Source organism: Ursus arctos, unplaced genomic scaffold (genome assembly GCF_023065955.2).
Source record: "Ursus arctos isolate Adak ecotype North America unplaced genomic scaffold, UrsArc2.0 scaffold_6, whole genome shotgun sequence".
NCBI classification, from domain to species: Eukaryota; Metazoa; Chordata; class Mammalia; order Carnivora; family Ursidae; genus Ursus; species Ursus arctos.
The window spans coordinates 24,098,131-24,111,560 of NW_026623078.1; the positions used below are offsets into that span (position 1 = coordinate 24,098,131).

At 39.4% G+C, this 13,430-nt stretch overlaps 1 protein-coding gene across 2 annotated transcripts in view; it reads right to left on the reverse strand.

Moving 5' to 3' along the window:
- The window catches only part of MYBL1 (MYB proto-oncogene like 1), a 38,223-nt gene extending 35,984 nt beyond the window's left edge, over nucleotides 1-2,239 (reverse strand). For both annotated transcript variants that reach the window (XM_026516402.4, XM_026516401.4), the window contains exon 1: nucleotides 1,798-2,239. In XM_026516402.4, coding sequence (XP_026372187.1) covers nucleotides 1,798-1,817 — 20 coding nt within the window. In that variant the 5' untranslated portion in view covers nucleotides 1,818-2,239. The remainder of the gene's footprint in view (nucleotides 1-1,797) is intronic.
- Nucleotides 2,240-13,430: the final 11,191 nt, after the last annotated feature.

Sequence of the window (13,430 nt, forward strand, 5' to 3'; positions counted from 1 at the left end):
AAATTAGTCATTAAATCACTTCTCCTTTCTTAGTCTATTATTATGAAACATACCAAAACTATGAAATGAACAGACAAAATCAATTAGAAGACACGGTTCTGACATTCAAGCATCCATGTCTAACCATAACAAAATGATGGTAGCATTAGCTAAGACACTCTTTCAAATAAGATTAACATCAGTACTGATAGGTAGATAATGCCACACAATGAATATAAACAAACTTCTGTTTTTGAGTTGACATAGTCACCCGTCACTTTGCTTAATGAAGTTATTTTATTTTAAAAATTTTGTATATTTAAAACTCCACAAGAAAAGACCTAAACCAGTACCTCAGTAATTATAACTATAGGAGTTTCTAATATCTATCTTTTCTGAAGATTAGGAAGTTAATTAGAGCAGTGATTCTCACCTGGGTGATTCTGTCCCGCCTCAACCACATTTGGTAATGTCTGGAAACATTTGATTGTCACAACTCAGGGAAATGATGTTACTGGCATCTACTGGACAGAGGCCAGGGATGCTGTTGAACATACTACAAAGCATAGGGCAGCCCCCAACTACAAAGAATTATCTAACCCAATATATCAGTAATGACAAGGTTGAAAACCCTGTTCTAGAGAGCTGGGTTTATGTGAGTGTATGTGTATATTTGTTCCACTTGAAGAGTTTACCTACACTGTAGATGCCACAAAACAAGTCTCAAAAGGACTTATTTTATGCTGATTTCTGCAAAAATACCTTACATACAGATGATTAATAATAAAGCAACAAATATTGTGTGCAGTTATTGCCAATTTTTAACAAATCAGCAAAGAATGAATCCTAGTACTAAATTTCAACTTAGGAAATACATCTCTAGTTAAGGCTTTGAGCCTGTGAACCTAGATAAACAAAACCACTTGGAAATCCTGCCAAACAGATTTTCAGGTTTATTTAATACTACTGACAAAAGACAACCTCGTTTTTTGTCATCTAAGTGGTTACTACGTACAATTTAGGTGTAGCTACTATAGTAACGTATAAATAAAAATTAGATGAGTAAATTCTTCCTAGCAAGTTTTCCAACAAAAATTATGCCCTACCTCTCTGGGCAACACTTAGTTACAGACAGAGCCAAACACGGGCACTAAAAATATCAGTGAATCAAACAGTGTTTTAAGAACAAGCTACTGGTAGTAACAGTGTAGCAACTTCCCAGCAGAAGATACTGAAAATATATACATAAAGCTGTGAACATGGGAATGGTAATTACAGAAAACATCAAAAAGGTCCTCTCTCCTCAGCTATTCCTCAAAGGGCTTTCCATACCTGTCAAGGTAGCAAAGATGGCAGAGGGGCCCCAGAGCAGGTTTATCAGAGTTCCTACTTTAACTGATACAATAATTCAGAAAAAAAGGAATCTCTCTGAACACTATTTTCAAGTCGTCCGGGCTGCACATGAGCACTATTACGTGCGTAGGGTACTCCCTGAAAGCGCAGACTTACCTGGCAAGAAACTCCGACCAAGAAGTGGCCGTGAGAGACTGAAGTTTGGACGTGCGTTGTGGGGAGGATCAACTCCTTAGAGCAATCTGGGCATTTGTTACTCACTTTCTGCGCCTTAAACACAGTGGTCCCCCACTCTCCACACGTCACGGCTGCGATCGGGCCAGCCGGGCTGAAAAGGCTGTGGGGCAGCGGGAAGGAAAACCTCTACCCCAGCTGGGTAGGGCCTGATGGGGAAGCATTGGGAAAGCGAAAAGAATCTGAGCCGAGACACTGCCAACAGGCCTGAGTGAAAGGGATGTCACCCACCTGCGCGACCTCTTCGCCATCCTTCAAGTACCGCATAGGCGCGGGCTGGGCGGGGACGCAGTTCAGCCTCCTCCAGCCTCAAGCGAACGCTCCTTGTCCCCGACCCTCCAGCCGCTTCCCTCGCTCCCTCTCCGAGCGACCGAGAGTGGAACGCACGTCCCCGGCAGGGCAGGACGGAGGGGCGGACCGCGACCCGCCCCCGGCCCGCAGTGCCGCTCCTAGCCCCGGCCCGGCCCGGTCAGGGATGCCCCCAACATGTCAGCAGGCGCGCTCCCGCACTCCGCCGGCCCCTCCCGCCGCCTCTCAGTCTCTACGCAGTGGTCCCAGCTCAGCTCCGCGGCGGGCGTCGACCCCCGCCCTCACCCCGCAGCGAGCAGCTCTGCAGGGCTCGCAGCCTCCTGCAGGGTTTTGTCCACACCGCCGAATCTCGCGCCCAGCCTCCCTCAAGAGCCGCCGTTTGAATCTGCGCACGCGGCCCCGAACCTCATTGGCTGTAGCGGCCGCACGCGGGGGGACGGGGGCGGGGCGGGGAGAGCGCGCGCGACTGAGGGCGGGGCTGGGGAGCTGGAAGTCGGGACTGGAACTCGCGGGAGTCGGGGAAGGAGCTGGGAGTCAGGGGGTGGGGCCGCAGGGCGGGCTCGCGGGTCTTGCCTTGACAGGACCCGGAGCGCGCCGAGCGCCGCACCGCGCGGGGCTTGCTGGGAAAGCGAGTTCCGGCGCTCGCCTAGAGGCGGGTCCGGAAGCTGCGGCGCGAGTCCAAACTTCCCGGGGTTCGCGGACACGGTCCTTGGGGGTTGGGCGGCTTCGCCAAGGCACGTCGCTGCAGCCTCCTTTCGGCCACAGCTCCTCCGCGCCTAACTCCTCGTGTGTATCCCGCCTCATTAGTTAGGAGGCGCGGTCTTCCGACTTGAGACAAATCTAACCATAAAATTTGCGCGGCCGTTATTGTTTAAGCAAAAATGTAAGCTATTTTTTGCCCAGGCATCAGAGCTACTGGAGTAGCGAAGACTGTGGTAGGAAACCGAATATCAAGAATGAGCAGGAGTGACAGGTGAAAAATGTTTTTAGCTGGAGTGCTTGGCACAGAAAAAGGAAATAAGCCAAGTCTGCTTTCGGTCTTCGCCGTGCTTAATCCCTTAGTTCGCTCTACGGGAAATAATTGAACCCCGATCCAGGAGAACAATGCAGGAAGACAGGGACAGACTGGCAATTTTGCCCAGATAAATCAGTATGGTAGTATAGAAGGTGACCTTCCTTCGCAGGAGAGACGGGAGGCGGGGAGAATTTGCACGGAAGGAGCTTCCAGCAGTTGTAACTACTCTAGAAGTTTCGAGTGTAAAACTAGGAACTGCTGGGCTCAAATAACATTAAAGTAGATTACAGTAACAATTAGAAATGGTAAAGGATCCAAATTTGCAAGGGAACATGCTCCACTGCATAGAGCACTAAGCCACATTTTAATATGACAAACTTACATGTTGCTATTTTGAAATTTTACGCATCAGTTTTTGCAAATCAGAGATGCAGGTGCAAATGTGAATTGAAGAGGAGCTTGCATGCGCTACTTTGAAAACTTAAAACGCCTTTTTATAGTTCCTTTTTCTCAAGATCTGGGTTCTGGGAAGGTAAAACACCTTTTATATCATTCCTTATTGTGTTGCTCATTCACTTTTTTTTTAACCTAATTGAGAAAGTAATGTCATTTGAAAACTGATTTTTTATTTACTCCTGGGTCATACATTAGTCAACTTATTTATATTCTAACAGGAAAAAGCAGAGTTTCTCCTATATATTAGGCTTCTTATACAGAATACTTTTTTAGAGCTTGAAGGCAGGTATTTTAGATTTTGACCGTAAACTAAATACCCCTCATTTTAGAGACAGAGAAAAACGTAATTCCTCAGAAAGGCCACATTGCAAATTCATTTAAATCACTCATTTAAAAAAAAAGTGTGCAATGAAAGTGGTTCATAGTCATTTGAATACACACTCGAATGTAATTGAGAGCTGGGCTTTTTTTTTTTTAGTGAAAAATCTTTATTCAGAGTATTATAAAGAGCTTTCAAAACAACTATGAGGGGGGCGGAAAGCAATGAAAAAATGGGCAAAAGATTAGAGCAGATACTTCACCAAAAAAGATAGACAAATGGCAAATAAGCCACATGAAAAGACGCTCCACATCATTGATCATTAGAGAAATGCAAATCAAAACCGCAGTGAGATACTACCACACAGCTATTAGGATGAGGTGGGGAGGAAAGACTGACTATACAAGTGTTGGTAAAGGTGGAGATGCTGAGCAAATACAACTTTCATGCATTGCTGGTAGAAATGCAAATGGAACCGACACTTTGGAAAATAAATGTTTAGAGTGGCTTTATTTGTAATCACCCAAAACTGAAAACACTCTAAGGGATGTTCTCATTATCACACTTCTCAATCCTCAAGAGTTGGTTTGGGATAGTCTGTTAAATCTTCTCAGGTTTTTCCACTGAGGTATAGGGGATTGAATACCAAGGGAAAAATGATTGGGGACAGGTGTTGGAAATTTCTTTAAAAACTATTTTATCTTTAAAAACTCATGTAAAGTTTTCTTTCTGCTCCATGACAAATATACGTCTATTTTTAATTATAAAAATGATTTTTTAAATATTTTATTTAAAAAAAAATTTTTTAAGTAATCTCTACACCCAGCGTGGGGCACAAACTCACAACTCTGAGATCAAGAGTCGCATACTCTTCCAACTGAGCCAGCCAGGTACCCCTATAAAAATGATTTTAAAACTATGTACTAATTTACTTTCTTACTCCAAATCTGTAAATAAATTGTTTCATTATTATTAAATAAATGAGCAGTAAATTGCACCATGCTCATTGTTCCCTTGGCTATACCAACTTATTCTCCCACAAAGGCCAAATACTCCCAAGGGTTGCTTATGTTGTTTGAAAAGCTTTTGCTGGCTTTATATAGTACCTGAGAGACTATACTCTTAATAGAGCCGTATCTATCATTCCCATAGATTTTTATCTGTTCTATTTATTGCTAGAATCCCAGTCCCTAGAATAGTAATACATCAATATGCTCAAATACAATCACTATATAATGAATAAACAAAGGCAAATAACAAGCACATAAATAAATATGTTCACAAAAAGTATAAGTTAGGGGCGCCTGGGTGGCTCAATCAGTTGGGCGTCTGCCTTCGGCTCGGGTCGTGATCCCAGGGTCCTGGGATTGAGGCCCCTCACCCTCTCTCTCTCTCTGTAGGGAGCCTGCTTCTCCCTCTCCCTCTGCCTGCAGCTCCCCCTGCTTGTGCTCACTCTCTCTCTCTGTGTCAAATAAATAAATAATCTTTTTTAAAAAGTGTAAATTAAATTTGAAATACCATTTTGTGACTACTAAGGTAGCAAAAGATTTCCAAATTCTGTCAACAAAGTTTGAATAATTCCTTGATGTTAGTACTGAAACTGGTATGATCCTTTTGGAAAGCAAAACTAAGCAAAAGCCATAACGATGTTCATAGCCTATGACATACATTTTATCTTAATATACTGTAATTCAGGGCGCCTGGGTGGCACAGTCGTTTGAGTGTCCGATTCTTGGTTTGGGCTTGGGTCATGATCTCGGGGTCCTTGGATTGAGCCCGGTGTGAGGCTCCACACTTGGGGGGGGGGGGAGTCTGCTTGAGATTCTCTCTCCCTCTGCCTCTCCCACTTGTGCTGTCTCTCTCTCTCTCTAAAATAAATAAAAATCTTTTTTAAAAATACTGTAATTCAATGCAAGCAAAAAAGATGTACTCCAATGCTTATAGTAGTATATTTCATTAAAACCCCAATTTGGAAGTATTCACCTTATGAAACTGTTTAAATGGTTCTCATCAGGAACAATTATACAGCCAGTAAAAATAATGTAATATTAAGACAATGCCATTAAACAGCTGTTACACTACTGGGCCCTTCTAGGTGTTTCACAGGCATTCATCTTAGGTACTAAGCACAATTTATATAATTGTAACAATCCTATGAGGTAGGTACTATTATTTTCATCCACTTTATAAGTGAGAAAAATAGGGCACCAAAAGGTTAATTTGTTCAAGGGCATATAGTGGCAGAACCAAGATTTGAATTAGAAACCAAGTTCCCAATCACTTTACTACCCTAATATCCATGAGCATTCAACTATCAGTGTAGTATAGATTACTATAGGATGGTGTAGAGAAAAGAGCTAGTAGCAGAACTGTATGATTAGTATGTCATTTATGTATGTAAGGTCTCAGGTTGTATGTGTATGTGGGAATGTGTCTAACATTATAAAAAATGGTCTATGGACTGCACACCAAACTGTTTAGCAATGTTTTACTTTGGAGGGAAGGATGAGATGGGAGCAGGGCAGGCTTTAACTTTTTACCCTATGTGTTTTTGTATTATTTGCCTTTTTTAAAGCATAAATTGTTTATTTTATTTTTTAATTTAAAAAAATGAGCTGGAGGGGCACCTGGGTGGCTCAGTCAGTTAAGCGTCTACCTTTAGCTCAGGTCATGATCTCAGGGTCCTGGGATGGAGTCCCGTATTGTGCTCCCTGCTCAGCGGGGAGTCTGCGTCTCCCTGTCCCTTTGCCCCTCCCTTCCCATTTGTGCTCATGCTCTCTCTCAAATAAATAAATAAAATCCTTTAAAAAATAAAATAAAAATTTAAAAATGAGCTGGAAATAGAAAGAAATCGCATATATATATAACTTGCCCCAGTATTGATAATGCTAAATAAGTATGCTTTGGCAGAAATTATGAAGCCATATATTATGTGCTCAATCTGAGAACAAAAACCAGGTTTAGAATTATATCTTGGATACATAAATATCTGTTTCAACCTCTCCCCAGCACCAGTATATTTTGGTAATCTCTACATTTAGGATACTATTTTAAGTTTGTTGGAAATTACAAATAGAAATCATACTGTCATAAGCAGCTATAGAATTCTTAGTTTGGCTTTTAAACGTAAAAATGAGTGGTTGATCTGCAAGGAAAAAAAAACTGTAAGAGAAAAGAATGTTTTAAAGTGTCCCTATTTCAGGAGGTGGGTAGGGGGATGGGGATTAAGGAGTGCACTTGTGATGAGCACCAGGTGTTATATGGAGATGTTGAATCACTGTATTATACACCTGAAACTGTATTACACTGTATGTCGTCAACTAACTGGAATTTAAATAAAAACTTAAAAAAAAATAATAAAGTGTCCCTATTTCAAACCAATACTCTTTGCTCTACTGTTTTGTAGTAGATAGAATAATGGCCCACCCCAAAGATATGCATGTCCTAGTTCCCGAACCTATGAATATAATACCTTAATGGCAAAAGGGACTTTGCAGTTGTGATTAAATTAAGGATCTTGACATGGGGATATGAGTTTGGATTATCCAGGAGGACTAAATGTAATCACAAAGTTCCTTAAGAATGAGAGAGGGTAGCAGGAGAGGCTGACAGATCTGGAGATGCTGTATTGTTAGCTTTGAAATGGAGAAAGGGGTCATGATACAAGGAATGCAGGCGGCCTCTAGAAGCTTTTAAATAAATCAAGAAAATGGATTCTCCTCTCAGATTTTAGCTCAGGGAGATTCTCTTTGAACTTCTGACTTCCAGAAGTTTAGGATGTTAAGTTTGAATTGTTTTAAGTCAGAGTTTGCGGTAATTTGTTACAGCAACAATAGGAAACTACACCTTCTCTGAAATTTTCAACATTTTTGGCCTGTGATGATGAAAATAGTGCTTTCTCTTCAAAAGGAGATCTTTTATAGAGAGTTTAAATTTTAGCACTCATTTACAACAAATGAGCTTACTAGCTGAGGGTTCAAAATGAAGGATAGGAACTCCAGATTAAGAGAGAGGGTACTCAGGGCATTAAACAAGAGAAATAATTTACCAGAACACCACAAAATCCTTAAAGCAGGACTCGCTCATCTGTGGGAAACATGACGTGTGCCAAGATATGAAGGTCTGTGCTTTCTAATTCTAAGCTTTCTACCTCTACTTTCAATTTTATCACCTTCCACATTATCAGGGATAATATCTTGTCTTTTTTTTTTTTCCCCCAGCCTCCCCTTCTCTCCTGGCCTAGTACATCCAGGCACTCCCAAAGGAAACGATGAATTTGCAAGATTTTAGGGGAATTTGTGGTTATTGAAGGTCATTACTGGCATTTAGAGGGCCAGTTCTAGGAACAGAAGACTCTTGTGATGTTTGAAACAGTCCTGCACAAGGAAGAATTATCCTGATTTCATTCAACATTCAACCAGACAGTAATGTGAAAAAACTGATATTTAAGCCTAGAATCAACTTTTTTTTTTTTATAAACACAAGTGTACAAGTGTTGGGGTTCTTTTTTGCAGTTTTAAAATACACTATTTCCAGTCCGCCTGGGGGGCTCAGTCAGTTAAGCATCTGCGTTGGGCTCAGGGCATGATCCCAGAGTCCTGGGACTGAGCTCCACATTGAGCCCCCGAACTGGGCTTCCTGTTCGGTGGGAAGTCGGCTTCTCCCTCTACCCTTCCCCCATACTTGTGATCTCTCTCTCCCTCTCAAATAAGTAATAAAATCTTTTAAAAATATACACTATCTCCAGAGAGATAGTATGTAAACCAGGGGAAGATTGTATTTTATTTTGTTCAGACTTAACCAAGAGTTGTTTCCCCATTTTAGAAAATCACATCACTGAGGGTAACTCAGCTCAAGATTTTAAGACAGAAATATAACCCACTATTATTGTGTTTCTAGCTATCGAGTTCATAGTGATTCTACATATATATCAGTTGGATTTGTTTTTCTGATGGGCTTTATTATAAATCTCTCTGTTTCTCCTCCATATTATAGGGAGAGCATTAAATTGATTTTTTAAAAATTTGTAAGTTATCTATGAATATCACTTCAATAGGGTATAGGGAGTAGAATATATTGTTATAAAAAGAGGACACTGGCCCAGTAGGTTTGAAAATATTGATCTAAATATATTCATCCCTCCCCCCCCCATTACCCTGTATCTGCTATCTTCCCTTCTTTCCTTTCAGCTAAACTCCAAAGGTGTCGACTTCACGACCCCATCTGTCTTCAGTCCCTCATAATCTAACCTTTACCATCACCATCCATTGAAATTTGTAGCTGCAAAATTGTGGCTGTTAAATCCAATGGACACTTGAAAAAAGAAATTCATTTTACCTGAACTTTCTACCACATTTGACTTTATTACTTCCTTTTATTTGAAACTTTCAAAATCCCTTGTTTTCTGTGACCTCACCTCCATAATTTCCATACCTCAAAGTATTTTGGAAGTCTCTGTTCTTCTGCCAGCTGCTTAAATGTTGGCATTCTCCCAAATTGCACGTAGCTGTCTTCTCACTATACACTCTCTTCCTAGACCATCTCATCCACTTCTATGATTTCAGTCACATCCTAGGATTCACAGATCTTCACTTGCAACCCCAATCCCTCTCCTGAATTCCATCTCTCTCCCAAAATTCAATATGCCCCCAAATGGAATTCACTCCCTTTCTACCAATTTGTAATGACTCCTGTATCCTATTGCAAATTAGCAGCACCACCATCCAGCCTCTCAACTCATAACCTGAGAGTCTGGATTGGCCTTTTTACTGTCTCTCCAACATCTTCTCCTTGACATCCCCACTGCCAGTGGGCCAGTTCAGGCTCTCATCTCTCACCAATTACAGCAAGTCTTTTAACTGATCTCTCATCCTCTAGTCTTATCCAATCCACTCTATCCTCCACTTGGCCACCTGAAGGATCTTTTAAAACACGAATATGTTTAAATTATATCTGCCTTGGGAAAGTTCCAACTTCTAGTAGGAGTCTCAGAACACCCTCCTCATTTTGACATTTGGGATCACCTCACCTGTTTTCAAACTATAGATTACTTTTAAAGCAATTATGGCTACAGGCTGTTATTTTGAATGCCATAAACCTTAACAACATAACAGTAATAGTATAGCTAATAAAAGTTAGGAAGCAAAATGGGAGGATAAGGGATATTAGTGTAGAAATGGTCATTTCTTCATTTTACATACTAGAAAGTTGAGGTAATGTCTAAAACTGATGGCTCAATAAACAGACTTAAGTATGTTATATGACGTTAGAAAGATGATCTAAAGATAGCAAAGGCACTCATCTTTCATTAATGGAGGAATAAAATACTGTCTAAAGTTGATAAACTAAGAGATTAGACCTGTCAGGGAGGTAACCACCAAAATAGAAATAGTTGATTTAGCAATTGAGATGGAGGAACTAGGTGTCTTTCTATATAGGTTTGAATTTTTTTTAACCAAGTACATTCATTGCTTTGAGAATAACTTTTTAAAAAGAAAAAGAAATAAGGCCATTTCAATGAAAACTTTTATAGGTTACTTCTTTTTCAGCTATTGATTTTTTTAATCACTTCACTGTACGAAAAATAAATTTAATAACATTGTAAAGTTTATTATACTAAAGAGAAAGCCAAATCACTTGCCATAAGAAAGATCACAAAATGAAATAACCTTGAGACACAATATTTAAGCACAACTTTGTACGTTGGTTACAAGTCACTTAGGTAATACTACTGCTAAATGGAAACAGATGACAAATATCAGGATAGAGCCATGAGAAGCTAAAGATAGAAATGGAACTAATCTTCCTATAATCTTGGTAACAGTGAAATAAAGCAAATAATTGAGGGTTTCTAGCTCCTAATTTGATTCTCACTTTACTATTTTGCTAAAATTTTTGTTATACATCTATGCATCTAATTTATACTGGTCATATTCAGTAGCAGAGATGCCTTTTAGTTTCAAAGGATAAGCTCATATTCTGAAGATGGCTTTTTGCACTGAATTTAGAATCTCATTCTTTTACAGTTTGCCTTTCTTTAGCAACCCTATTTGCACAAGTTTTCTCAAACTTTGTCATCCCTATCCATTCAACTGGATCACCACCCTTTTACAGGAAAGATTTGGGGTCTAAAGTGTGGCAGACATAAGCATCGCACTTAATTTTGCTTGATGGACCTGATATTTTTTGGTAGTATGTAATCTTGCCAATTTGATTTTAAACATCATAGTAATTCTTTTGGTCTTGGCTCGTAACATCACCTCTTGGGAAGCCTTCTCTAAGCCACTAGCAAGTCAGGTTAGTTCCTCCTGTAGTGTGACTCCCACCACCCAGTATTCCCCCTATATTTGCACTTGCTTGTTAAAGTGACTCTCTTGTTCACTAAAAATATAATGGCAGGAAGTATGTCTTTCTTGCCATTTTATTATTCCTCATTTGTAGCAAAGTACCTGGCACATGATAGATTTCATAGAAATGTTTTCTAGATGAGTACAAGCAGCCCATGAACTGTCCTTTGAGAAATAACACCTTTGGAGAGCCTTCCCACTAAAGCAACAGACCTGCCTAGTAAATGACAATCATTCCAGGTTCTTGAAAGGAGGGAGTTGGACTTTTATCTAACCAATGATTCTCAAATTTACACAGATCAACCATCTAAGAAATTCTGAAATCCTTCGTTAAATCGCCTCCAAATTTGGAGGAAGAAAACAAACCCAAGGAGGGAAGAACTTGGGGTAGAGGATTGGGGTTCAGGTAGGGAACTTGTAGGAAGTGAAATTAAAGTGTAGTACACATTGAAATCATTTCAAAGCAGATTGGTGTACCTGAAAACAAGCTAGATTTAACAATAGATGTTTATTTAAAAAAAAAAACAATAGATGTTTATAAAGACTTATGTGACCACCAAATTTTACTCCTTTGCTAAATTACAAATGTAGCACTCAGGTTAAGAACGGAGGCTATGGAGTCATAAATATCTAGGTTTAAATTCAGCTCTACCACCTATCAAGTCCAGGATTTGGGTAAATTACCAACCAACCTGAGCCTGTTTCCTGAAAGATGAAAACAATGATGTTACCCAACCCCAAAGAATTGTTTTGAGGGTTAAACTCATTATTGCATGTTGTGTTTCGCCTACTGTCTGGATATAAAGAAATGGTCACTACATGATAGTTATTATGAATGTGTTTATTAGTCCTCATTATTGGGATGTAGCTCTGAAAGCTACATGGAATTTGTCTCATCTAGAACTGTTTCCCCAGTTCCTAGAACAGGGGATGTGTTGAATTTTGGGAGAGGGTTGTTTTTTTTTTTTTTTTCAGGAGAGGAGCTGGGGTTACAAGTGAAGATCTGTGAATCCTAGGATGACTAAATCAACATTATACTTGAATCATTCATTCATTTAGTCTGTTTGCTAGGCACTGATCAAAAGCCAACCTTCTGTTCTATGTGGTATGACAAATGGACCAAAGACAGGTTTAGTTCCAACAAGGAAAGAGTACAAGTTTGAAGAGCCTGTAAGTTTTTCACCTCAATGTACCATATATAGTTTAGAAAATCAATTAAAGACTTCGATTTTTCTGTATACATTTTTACTGATTAGAAACAATCAACTATGCAGTCATAATTGCAGTTACTGGGGTCTGAAAAAGCCAGTCAATAAAAATAAAATCCATACTGAACTGTCGTAAGTAGAATGTTTATCTTATTTTATTCACTGAAGTTTTTGAGAGTTCCAAACTATATGGTATGTGACCAGTGGGACACATGTACAAGACCTCAAGTCCAATTTTGGGACGAGTGTAGCTAGCCAAAGTGTAAAGCAAAGCTAATTATGTTTCGTTTACTTGGAACCCACACCAATGTCACTTGTCCCATCAGCACTATGCCAACAGTGAGTGAGCCCATGATGACATGATTAGCAGAACAAGGGGTAACAACTAAAGAACCAAAAGGTTATAGTAGAAACAGACGCCTTGAAAGGCTCTATGACTTGCCTTAGGTCACAGAACAAGTTAGTCACAGAGCACAGACGTCAGTTCTCCAGATTTTCAGTATTGCATGTGGTCATAAAAGCTCTTGCATAAATATTTGAACATAGAAACCATTGTTTTTAGCTCATTGATTACATATCACAAAGTGGGTTTTAACCTAATAAAACAAATTATTTAAATAATGTGTGCCCTATATATGAGGATTTATCTGTTTTAATGTCAACTGAACTCTATTGAATTATTTTTATATGTAAAGAATAGTAATAGTAAACATTTAAGTGTTTATTGTATATCAGGCACTGTTCTAATCACTGAATATGTTAACTCATTTAATCCTCACAACCACCCCAGGAGTAGATGTCATCATCCTACTAGAGAAGAAACTGAAGCACAGACAGATCACACAGTAAGCAGTGTGCCAAGACTCAGTTCTTGGAGTCCAGTGTCTGAGGCTCTGCTCTAAGTTAAGTCTACTCTAACAGAATGGATATTAAGCATATGTATTAAAACTTAAAAGTTAATGTAAGTCATGTTGATTGCTAAGCCACAGAAATGTTAAATTATTACTATTTTCTGTATTTCCCTTCATCCCATTATCTCTAACCAGTATTTTTGAAAAACCAGCACAAAACTAAGTTCTCTATTAGAACATGTCTGTTTTGTCTTTAAATATTCAGTAAGCATTACATAACCCAATTATGTAAAATGTCTAAAGGAATTTTACTTATTCTTTTCTAATTGAGTCCATTTCATTTACATTGAGACCACAGTA